Raw genomic sequence first — 12,331 nt, 5'->3', positions numbered from 1 at the left:
GCCTTAAAGTTTATATAAAAAATTACAACTTGCTGGTTGAGAAACCACTGTCACACAGAAATGATAATGTGGGAAGCGGTATAGCAACACAGAAATTTCTAGAGTTCAGATTCTCATTCATCTGAATTGGTGTTTTGATTTTCCAAACTACAGTTGGGTAAAAAATACTAAACACTGACCTGAAAATCAGAAAATTATGTCTGATTTTATTTTTTTCATTAAGAAAATTTTTTCATTCATTTTACACACCAATAAAAGATCCCTCTCTTTCCTCTTCCTGCCCCCCAAGCCTCCCCCTCCCAACCCACCCCTCCACTCCCACCCATAAGAAGGGAAGGCCTCCCATGAGGAGGCACATCCTGTAGAGGCAAGTCCAGCCCCTTCCCTCTGCCTCAAGGCTGCACCAGGTGTCCCATCATAGGAAGTGGGCTCCACAAAGCCCACTCATGCACCAGAGATGGATTCTGATCCTACCACCAGGGGGCCTCCCAAACAGAAAGAAATCCCAGAATAGAAATACCTTCATATAAGGGTTAGTTTCAGTCCAAGAGACCAACAAGGCGATATAAAGACAGCTGACTGCTGTGAGATGTCCTGTATGTTGTAAATAAATAAAACGCTGATTGGCCAGTAGCCAGGCAGGAAGTATAGGATAGACAGGACAAACAGAGAGGAGAGGCTGGGAAGTGGAAGTCTGGAGGAGAGGCCAGCCTGATGTCCAGGGAGCATCATGTAAAGGCAGCAGGTAAAACCACAGAACACGTGGCAACATATAGATTAACAGAAATGGGCTGAGTATAAGAGTAAGAGCTAGACAATGGTAGGCCTGAGCTAATGGCTGAGCAGTTTAAATAATAGAAGCTTCTGTACATTTATTTTATAAGTGGGCTGTGGGAATACAGGGGCTTAGCAGGACCCAGAGAGAAACCACCAGCTACAGCTGACCATCAGAATTTGTTCACTCAGAACTGGAGATATCGCTCTTCTTGTCAAATCTACTGAAATCAACAAGAAGATCGATGATCACCCACTGCAAAATGACAAAGTAAAAGATGGTGTTACTTTCATACTAAATTAGTGCTTGAATATATTCCTGGTGAGTGTCTATATTTGTGTGGCAGGGAATTGGGGCAGAGAGACATATGAGTCTATGTGTGTTTATTTCTGGCTGTAATCAGAAATAATTTTAGAATACTATATAAAAATTTATAGGGATAATTTGGTCATAACACCAGTCAGAAAAGCTATGATATTTCTCTATTTTTTAACTTTTGTCTTAAATTAAAATATAATTATAACATTTCCCCCCTTTCTCTTTCCTTGCTCCAACTCTTCACATTCCCACAATCATCTCCTTTCAAATTCATGGCCTGTTTTCCTTTGTCACTGCATATATATATATATATATATATATATATATATATAGAGAGAGAGAGAGAGAGAGAGAGAGAGAGAGAGACATGTTATTTGTTATATAATAATTATAATATACTATAATATATAAATATAAGCTGTTGAGTCTGTTTAGTGCTGTTTGCATGTGTGTGATTTCATGGCTGACCACTTGGCATTGGATAACCAATCACAGAACTCATCCTCCCACTCTCAGCAGTCCTCAGTTGCTAGGAGTTCTTTGTCTAGGAGTGGGTCCTCCCCAGATAATTTCCCCCTTCCATGTCTATAGCTATTGTCCTTGTCCAAGTCTTGTTTGGGCAACCATATAGTTAACATATGATGTGTGAAGCTTCCCTGTCATTTCTAGGAGACATTGTCTCAAAGCAGACTGCTTGGTCCTCCAGCTCTTATATTTCTCCTCTCTCCTAACGTTCATTGATCCTTAGAAGAAGGTTTAAGTTGTAGATGTAGCCGTTCAGACTGGTCATTTCACAATTAGTTGTTCTCTCTGATCAGCTGTGGGTTTCTGTATTGGTCCCTATCAGCTGCAAGAGCTAAGTTTATTTGATGAGAAGTCAAATGTCCACTTACCTGTGGGAATGAGGATACATATTTAGAACACACTTAGGAATTATGCCAGTTTAGTAGAGTGATAGCTGTAGGATCTTCTCCAACATTCGGGACCTTAGGTCAACGGGAAATACAAATTTATACAAAAATCTACAGCACCTTATAAAATCTAACAATATAAAGTCTAACACTGTATTTCAAAAATATAGGTACTAAAATCATAGGAACAAGTTACTACGATGAATTTTCATTTAAATGTCTGACAATGCATTCAGGTTCTTTTGGGTTTTTTATTTATTTGAGTGTGAATTATTTCTTTATTAGTTTATTTTTTAGAGTTTTGTACATGCTTTGATCATAATAATTCCAGCTCCCCCAATCCTTTCTGGATCCACTCTCTCTTCCCTATCCATCCAACTTTGTGTCCTTTTTGTTTTAACCATTCAGGCCCAATTTACACTACACAAATATTCTTGCATGTATGACTTTCCACTGCAGTGTGGTCCGCTTACCAGTGTCTACACTCTTAGAGAAAACTATCTGTCATCTGTCTCTCTCTTTCTCTCAGCGGCTAACATCTGCTAATAACTCCTCATCAAGGAGTGAGATAGTGTGTCCAATCCCATTTCTCCATGTTGGAATTTGGTCTGGCTTGTAGTTGCACAGGTCTTTTACAGGCTATCAAAACTACCTTGCACTCATATGTGCAGCTGCCCTGTTGTGTCCAAAAGCTCCTGTTTCCTTGTAGGCATCCTCCACCTCTGGCTCCTACATCCTTTCTGCCTCATCTTCTACAATGACCCCTCATCCTTGGGTGTGTGGATGCAGTATATATGTTCCATTTGGGGCTAAACATTCTCCAGTCTCTTATCTCAGCACCTTGGCTGGTTCTGGGCCTGTGTGTTAAATCATCATCTACTGCATATAGAAGCTTCTCCAATAAGGGGCTGAGAAATGCATTTAACTATGTATATATGATGATAAGCCATTAGGAGTTGTTTTAATACTATGTCTACTTACCAAAATAGTACTAGTTGGGTTTCCTATGACCTGTGATCTGTTACTTTGAAATTTTCTTAAGGGGGAGATAAAACAAGCATTCTACACAAATAACCATTCATTAACTTGTGTCATAATATTCACTGAGATTGTACTGCGTGCTAGACTCTATACATTGGGTTATGGTGTACTAATGTGGAACTAAAGCAGAACAAGTTCTTAGAATTACGGAGCTTGCAGTAAACTTAATGTGTAGGGAGCAAGCCATTAGTCAAATGATGGCATTAAAGAACAGACTTTAAAACCAAGGTTCTTTAAAGAAATGAAGTCATTTTTATGCTACAGCAATACATTTTAAATTGAAAAATAAGGAAAATTTCCCTAAGGAAGCCAAAGCTGAGCTAGGATGTGTAGGATATTAACTCCATGAAAGTGAACCATATCTAGTCAGAAAGAATGGCATTGGTACCATCCTCTTAGTCTGTGTGCCAGAAGGCATGGCACATTAGAGAAATCCGTGTGTCTGGATTGAAGAGTGTCAGGGTTTTGACTTAGTTAAGATTTCTATCGAAATAGCCCCCTTACCGGTATAAACTTCTGTATTAGTTAATTTTCTATTGCTCTGATAAAACACCATAGCCAAAGCAACTTATAAAAGAAAGAGTTTAATTGGGCTTACAGTTCCAGAGGGCTAGAATTTATAACGGCACAGGAAAAAAATGGCAGCAGGTGGCTGGAGCATCAGCTAAAAGCCCACATATTCATACACAAGCAGGAGGCAGAGATCACTAACTAGAAATGGCATCAGTCTTCTGAAACCTCAGAGCCCACCCCCAGTGACATACTTCCTCCAGCAAGGCCACACCTTCTAATCCCTCCAAAACAGCCACCAACTAGGAACCTCGTATTCAAATTCCAGTGACTTTATGGGGTACATCTCATTGAAAGCACCGCAGTGATGGGGTGATGTTTACTTCCGTAGACAAACCGTGATGCTGAGAGAAAACATAAAGGAGGACTAGACAGGAAAGCTAGACATTTTCCAAAATCTTTTTGTTTTGATTTCAAATTATGGTTGAATTTAAGGGAAGAAAAATAGAGATTTGCTGAGAGCGAAGACGTTAAAGAGAATTACAAGCCAAGATCAAAATGCTGAAGTGAAATATGAAGAAAATGTTTACAACCAGACAATATATCTATTGTTTGCAAAATGGTCTTCTATATAATTTTGCTATTTTTGTGCTTTGAAAATCATCTCTATCTATGTGGTGATGCCTGCCTATAATCCCAGCACTCGTGAGACAGAGACAGAGACAGAAGGATCAGTTTGTAGCCAAACTTGGCTACATAGTGAGTTTGGGGCCCACTTGGGCTACATGAAATCTTGTCTCAAAATAAATAAATAAATAAATAAATAAAGTATTCTTTAGGAGGTACTGTGGGGGGCGGGGCTGTTTGGTTGTTTGCTTGGTTAATTGGTTGTTTTTATGTTTTTAAAAAGGATTGTTTATTTACTGAACCTGAAACATATTAGATATACAACCAATTTTAAATTTACATCTTTTAATTCAATTCTGAAGTGTTTTCACACACACACACACACACACACACACTGGCATTCAACAGGTGAAAGAGTCACTTTACCAATGAACTGCTGCAAGGGTATTCATCCAAGGTTGAAAAATTATTTGTCTATGAAAACCTGTAACAAATTTAAATTAATTTTATAAAACTTGTTACCTGTCATTTTCCCCTTGTGTGAACCAAAAAAGAAAAAGAAAATGTCCAGGTAAGTAACAGACATCAGTTACTACATAATCCTGGATCACTCACACCCCAAAGCAAAGCACCTTTCATTAAACCCATCATCAGAGGGAGAGTCTCTTCATTTTATATAAGCAAAACTGCCGCCGGGCGGTGGTGGCACACGCCTTTAATTCCAGCACTCAGGAGGCAGAGGCGGCGGATCTCTGTGAGTTCGAGGCCAGCCTGGGCTACCAAGTGAGTTCCAGGAAAGGCACAAAGCTACACAGAGAAACTTTGTCTCGAAAAACAAAAACAAAAACAAAACAAAAAAAACTGCCATATGCCAAAAAGGACCCCAGAGGACAAACAAAACCCTACTGCTGACACTGAAGACCAGTGGCCCCAAGGCCACTGACTACAAAGACAACAGTGGCTGCCTATCACTGCAAGCAATCCAAAGGCTTAACCCTTTGACATGAGAAATGTAGACTTCCACTTGATCGAATTTGCTCTTTGTAAATGCCAACAATGGACAGAACATGCAGCACAAAAGGGACCATTTCACCACCCAGCAAACTGGCTTCCACCGACTTCTAACAGTTATCAGCTGCTTGTGTTAACCTGAATAGAGCTGATTCAGGTCTGAGGTTCAGTATAAAACTTTAGGAGGAAAGTGTTGGCATGAGTCTTCAGTTTAAAGCAAACCCAAGAGAAAGTCTGAGTGCCCAGCCTGATAACATACCCCCAGTCAGGTCGCTCTGCCCTGAGGCTGGCCCAGAAGGGTCAAGATTCAGATTGCTGTTGCTATAATTACTTAAGAAAATGCACCTCTGATGAAGCACAGCTAAGGGACTCCTTAGAATGCAATCAGTTAGCAAAGTCCTGTCAGGCTGTGAGCTACCTCCTGAACAAACTGCATTTTAGTATGAAAAACAAAGGTGAAATCATAATAAAGACTACAGTCCTGTACATCATTAACAATCTCTGAACTAAGTTTTTTAATTTTTATTGAAAATAGATTCTTCTCTCATATAATCCATCCGGCGACAGTTTCTCCTTCCTCCACTCTTCTCAGCTCCCCGTTCACACACACCCTCTCCCCTAGATCCACTACCCCTCCATTTACTCTTCAAAAAAGAGCAGGCCTCCAAGAGACAACAGCCAAACAGGAAAAAACAGATATGATAAGACAAAGCAAAAGCACTCATATCGAGGCTGGACAAGGTAACCCAATAAGAAAGGAAAAAAAAAAAAAAAAAAGGCTGTCTTTTATCCAGTCTGTATTTCTGGCTTCTTATCAAAAGTCATGTGTCCATAGGTATGTAGACTTATGTCTGGTTCTTCAATTCGATTCCACTTATCAGTGTGTCTATTTTTATGCCAATAGTATTCTGTTTTTATTACTATATCTCTGTAGTACAACTTGAAATCAGAGATGGTGAGACCTCCAGCAGTTCTTTTATTGTTCAGGATTGTTGGGGGTTTTGTTGTTGTTGTGTTTCCATATGAAGTTGAGAACTGTCTTTTCAAGAATTATGTTGGAATGTTGATGGGGATTGCATTGAATCTATAGATTGCTTTTGGTAGAATGTCCATTTTTATTATGTTAATCCTACTGATCCATGAGCAGGGGAGATCTTTCCATTTTCTGCTATCTTCTTCAGTTTCTTTCTTCAAAGATTTGAAGTTCTTGTCATACAGGTCTTTGATTTGCTTGGTTAGAGTTACCCCACAATATTTTATATTATTTGTGGCTACTGTGAAGGGTATTGTTTCCCCGATTTCTTTCTCAGTCTATTTGCCATTTGTATAAAGGAGAACTACTAATTGTTTTGACTTAATCTTATATCTGGCCACTTTGCTGAAAGTGTTTATCAGCTGTAGGAGCTCCCTAGTGAAATTTTTAGGGTCACTTATGTATACTAGTATATAATCATTGAGTAATGATAATTGGACTTCTTCCTTTCTAATTTGTATCCCCTTGATCTCCTTTTGTTGTCTTATTGCTCCAGCTAAAACTTCAAATACTACATTACATAAATATGGAGAAAGTGGACAACTTTGTCTTGTTTCTGATTTTAGAGGAATTTCTTTGAGTTTATTTTCCTTTAATTTGATGTTGGCTATAGGCTTGCTGCAAACTGGCCTTATTATATTTAAATGTGTCCTTTGTATCTTTAATCGCCTCAGGAGTTTTATCATGAAGGGGTGTTGGATTTTGTCAAAGGCTTTTTGAGCATCTAATGAGATGATATTGGTTTTTTTTCCCGGTTTATTTATATGGTGAGTAACAGTTACTGATTTTTTATGTTGAACCATCCCTGCGTCTCTGTGAAGTCTACTTGACCAGGGTGGATGAAACGTTGTCTTGGTGGATTTTTCCTTTGATGAATATGTAGTATCCTTCCCAGTCTCTTTTGATTAATTTCAGTTTGAAGCGTATTTTGCCAGATATTAAAATGGCAATACCAGACTGCTTCTTAGGTCCATTTGCTTGAAATATCTGTTTTCAACCCTATACCCTGAAGTAATATCTATCCTTGATGTTGAGGTGTATTTCTTGTATGCAGCAGAAGAATGGATCCCGGTTTTGTATCCAATCTGCTAATCTGTGCCTTTTCATTGGGAGATTAAGGCTATTAACATAGATAAAAATCAATGATCAATGATTGTTAATCCCTGTTTTTTTATTGTTGGTGATGGTGGTGGTGGTGATAGTTGTGTGTGTGTGTGTGTGTGTGTGTGTGTGTGTGTGTGTGTGTGTGTTTCCCTTCTTTTGGTTTTGCTGGTGTGAGATTATTTATTTCCTGTGTATTCATGGGTGTAATTAACTTCCTTGGATGGAATTTTACCTTCTAGCACTTTCTGTAGGGCTAGATTTGTAGATAGATACTGTTTAAATTTGTCTTTATCATGGAATATCTTATTTTCCCTATCTATGATGATTGAAAATTTTGCTGGGTGTGGTGTTCTGGGTCCCTCAGAGACTGTGGCACATGTGTCCAGGCTCTTCTGGTTTTTGGAGTATCTATTGAGATGTCAGGTGTAATTCTTTTTTTTTTTTTTTTTTTTTTTTTTTGGTTTTTCGAGACAGGGTTTCTCTGTGTAGCTTTGCGCCTTTCCTGGAACTCACTTGGTAGCCCAGGCTGGCCTCGAACTCACAGAGATCTGCCTGGCTCTGCCTCCCGAGTGCTGGGATTAAAGGCGTGCGCCACCACTGCCCGGCTAGATGTCAGGTGTAATTCTAATAGGTCCACATTTATATGCTATGTGGTCTTTTTTCTTTGCAGCTTTTGGTATTCTTTCTTTGCTGTTTTGTGTCAGGAATTTTTTTAGATTTAATATTTTTTTTGATTGATGTATCCATTTCTCCTATCGAATATTCAATGCCTGAGATTATCTCTTCCCACTCTTGTATTTTATTGGTGAAGCTTGCCTCTGTAGCTCCTGTTTGCATTCCTAAATGTTCCATTTCCAGAGTTTCCTCACTTTGTGTTTTCTTTGTTGCTTCTATTTCCATTTTCAAGTCTTGAACAGTTTCATTTATTTCCTTCAACTGTTTGGTTTTTTTTCCCTTGGCTTTCTTTCAGGGATTTATTCATTTCCTCCAATCACATGTTTGTGTTTTCCTGGATGCCTTTGAGGAATTTACTCATTTCCTCCAATGGTTTGTTTGTGTTTCCTAGATTTCTTTATGAGATTTATTTGTCTCCTCTTCAAGGTCCTCTATCATTATCATATAGTTGGTTTTAAGGTCTTTTTCTTGTGCTTTGGTTATGTTGGAATATCCAGCCCTACCCTGGTGTGATAGCTGGGCTCTGGTCCTCTGGGAGGCATGACTTGTCCAGCCTTGAACTCTTGAAAAGACCTATATAATGAGACAGCATTCAAGTGAGAATTATAAGCCAATCAAATTTCAAAATTTCATGCTAAAATCCCTTAACAGGCTTTCCCCTATTAATATCAAAGAAATGTGAGTCATGACCATTTAGAAAATAAAATATGTAAACTAATGACATTATTATGATGCAGGTGTTTGGTAAACAAGTGAACCATGAATTTGGGATTGAAAGAAAAGGCTTTTGAAACAACCCTCTAGACTCCAAAAAATCTCTTCAGGTAGTAGATCTGTACCACTGTTTTGGCAACTAGAACAAGAGCTTCGAAGAAGGACCAAAAGACCACTCTGCTGTGTGTGGTGGTGTTGATGGTTCTGTATATGTCCTCCCGGACTTCCATGTACTCCTCCTGTTCATGCTTTACAGCTGTCATCACCACTGCCAGCTCATTAATCATTTCTTCTGGCTTGTTCTTTTGATCTTCTATCTCCATTATCTTTGGAGTCATGGTGGATATCCTATTACTAAAGCAAAACTTGTACATCCCATCCATGTGGGCTGTGAACGTGTACCTCCTGCTGGACTCTCTGTCTCCTTTATATATTCCTTTTTTATCTGATCCTGTGATCTTCACATTGATGTCCGGGAAGCCACCCCCCACCACCTTGAAGATGAGGCCCATATTGGTGCCTGAGGTGACTAGCTCAAAGAAGCACTCCTTAGCATGTGCTTAGATATTGACAAAGTAGCATAAGGCCTTGGCCAGCCGGACAAGCAGCTCTGTGAGTGTCACCATGGTACAGCATGGGTGAAGCCTAGACCAGACTGCAGCCTCCAGAGCCTCCACCGCTGCTGGAGGTGCTATTTTTATCTTATTTTAAAAATGCAGAAAGAAGTGCCGGGCGATGGTGGCACACGCCTTTAATCCCAGCACTCGGGAGGCAGAGCCAGGCGGATCTCTGTGAGTTCGAGGCCAGCCTGGGCTACCAAGTGAGTTCCAGGAGAGGCGCAAAGCTACACAGAGAAACCTTGTCTCGAAAAACAAAAAAAAAGCAGAAAGAAGCAAATAATAATTTCTATTAATATTAATATTAATATTAATGTTGAAACTTGAAAGAAAGTTGAGGTGTCTTAGGCCTTTATCAGCTTTTAAGTTTCTTTATTGTGAAAGAAATGCTTCCCTGTACTTCAAGTTTCTTTAACATACAAAAACTGCAAGCATCCTTTCTGGTTTGGAAATGTGTAATTTTTTTAAGTGCATTTGAATTGCTCAAAGTCAAGGGATTATTCTATTCACATTGTTTCTCGAAGCAATTTGTGCTATTGCATTTTAGGTGACATTTAAGTTGTAAGGTTGCGCTAAATGCATTCTGACATTTAAAAAAAATTATCATACAGTGTTTTCATGGGAAATGCCTTATTTTAATCATGCTCATCATCACAGGAAAAAAGCTTCAAAGTTTAAGGACACCTGCATAATGACCTGGTCTTTTTAAAAGACAACTTTTTCTTTGTGTTTTTAAACCTATCCACACTGCCCTCCATCTTACTTGCCTTAATTCATTCCATTTGGTCTCCCTAAAAAGAACACGATGAATGCCTCCTAAACATTAAGATGTCAAACCAACAAGACTCGGTGACATTTACCCACAGAAGTAACAGTATGTACTTATTAATATTATACTCTCTACTTGAAGATGTAAGAGGCAGCCATGAAACAAAAAATTAGTCCCTGTGGTTGGTATCTGTAATACCTAAAACAGTCTATTAAAAAGAGTATTTATGAGATCAAAAACATTGTATATTCCACAGCTCCAATATGAAATGTATTAATATATTCTATATATCGTAGAGCAGAGTATCTCTCTATCCTATATTTTCTAAATCAAAATTTTAACCACTGACTTATTTCTCAGATGGTCATTGTGTATTTTATTTGATCCAAGTATTAAAGGAATGCACCGCCTAGTATAGGAGACAGGCATTATATAAATTGAAAACAAAATATCTAGTAGATGACTGATAAATAGATGACACATAGATTAAAAAAGTGATGCATGTTCCAAAAAGAAAAATCAACCCAAGGTAAAATAATAGAGAAACATAAGGAAGTGGGGCTCCACTTACATAGAACGATCAGAAAAGCTCCTCTGTGGAGGTTCTTAGCTTTTAATTAAAGAATAAGTAGGTTTTATTTAACAGAGAATCAAAGGGTCAGAAGAAGTCACAAAGGCAAATATGAGACAAGATTTGACTCTGATTTAGGACCATGAGTACAAAGGCATGGCTACATTGTACTCCTGTTTCAGCAATGTCTATTAATATTTCTCTAAGAGGCTGCACTGCAATTCCCTCACCCTCCTCCACTGTAAAATTGAACAAAGTCTGATCACATAGTACTTCATTCATTCTTTAGTTTGTATACAGGATTTTTATCACTCCTTTTGGCTTCAGTTTTCTTTTAAAAACTGTGCTTCCACTAACGGTTTTGTATATGTCTCCTTTTAAAGTCTGTATTCATCTGACAGCCATCATTCTTACTGGTGTCCCCCTATTAAAGTTACTATCACTTCTTTCCTAACTGACTTAACACTTTCACTTTCCTTTCTTCTTTCAAGACCTACAGGCTCAGGCATCAGTTTTTGTTTCTTACTTCCCAAAAATATTTCCATTATTTCTGTCCTAACTTTTAATAAAACCCAGTCTTAGCACAGCAATGAGCTGAAAGCAAATGCCTCACGTCCGCTTTGGACATCTCAGTTTGGGGGCCACACTTCTCCACTGTGCTGCACAACCTTCTGTCACTGACTCAGACATGACAAACATTGTCCTATTTTGAGATTTTCAAACATTTCATCCTTCTCCTTAAAATATCCTCTAATAGCTGAATAGGTCCACTGCTTCCACTGAAACTGCTAAGGATGTGGAACTTGCCAAACACCTTATGCCTTACCTGGTTTCAGGAATGGACCGCACTCAGGGTCTACTGTTTCTACTAATGTGGTCAAGAGGTGTGGAACTTCCCTTGCCTTGTCGATCTAAATATTCTTGTTAAAATTTTAAGCCCAAATTTCACATACTATTTCATTTAGCTCCTGAATATATTTCTTTATGTTTTCCAGGACTTTTAGGCTAGTTTTTCAGAACAAAATTAAAATGAACAGGCAATTTGATAGAACTAGTTATATGAAAAGGCCAAAGAAATAATTTAAGAAAATACATGTGTAGCAATGAAAGTCATCCATTTTTAGTGACCTCAACTCCCACTTCATCATTTTACCATATTTATTTACTTTACTTACATTTTACTTTTATCTTTTTTATTATTTTTGATAAGAGTACAAAATAACTATTTCAATATGACAATTTCATACTAATATGTCATTATAAGTTGTTCATAACCCCACCACCACTACTTTACCTCATCCCTCTTCATCTTTTCACTAGGTTCCTTCCTACTCCCAAATAGTTCTCCTTCGATTCACACACACACACACACACACATACACAAGAACACATAAATATTTTGGTCTTGTCCCCCTTTGCATAACCTTCTCTTCTTCCCATCTCCCTTTATGCCCTTTTCTCCCTCAATAGTCCCCCTTCTACTTTCATATATACAAATATATACAGATATACAAAGATATGCATATATTCGATGTAATATTTTTTCTTTCTGAACTTGATCTACTTTGCTTGACATGAACATTTGAATCTAACCATTTTCCTGTAAATGAAATAATTTCATTAGGCTTTATTGCAAAATAAAACATCATATATAT

At 38.2% G+C, this 12,331-nt stretch overlaps 1 protein-coding gene across 1 annotated transcript; it reads right to left on the bottom strand.

The window, feature by feature from the left end:
* Positions 1-8,805: 8,805 nt before the first annotated feature.
* On the bottom strand, positions 8,806-9,102 carry LOC131899926 (transmembrane emp24 domain-containing protein 2-like). The gene has a single exon (XM_059251391.1). It carries the CDS (start codon positions 9,100-9,102, stop codon positions 8,806-8,808), a length of 297 nt encoding a protein of 98 aa, XP_059107374.1.
* Between the last annotated feature and the right edge of the window lie 3,229 nt (positions 9,103-12,331).

Source organism: Peromyscus eremicus, chromosome X, assembly GCF_949786415.1.
Source record: "Peromyscus eremicus chromosome X, PerEre_H2_v1, whole genome shotgun sequence".
NCBI lineage: Eukaryota > Metazoa > Chordata > Mammalia > Rodentia > Cricetidae > Peromyscus > Peromyscus eremicus.
This window is presented reverse-complemented; position numbering and strand designations above follow the sequence as displayed.

Bases quoted from the DNA above. Each gene is read 5' to 3' on its own strand.
- LOC131899926 (XM_059251391.1), bottom strand. From the start codon at position 9,102: ATGGATGGGATGTACAAGTTTTGCTTTAGTAATAGGATATCCACCATG.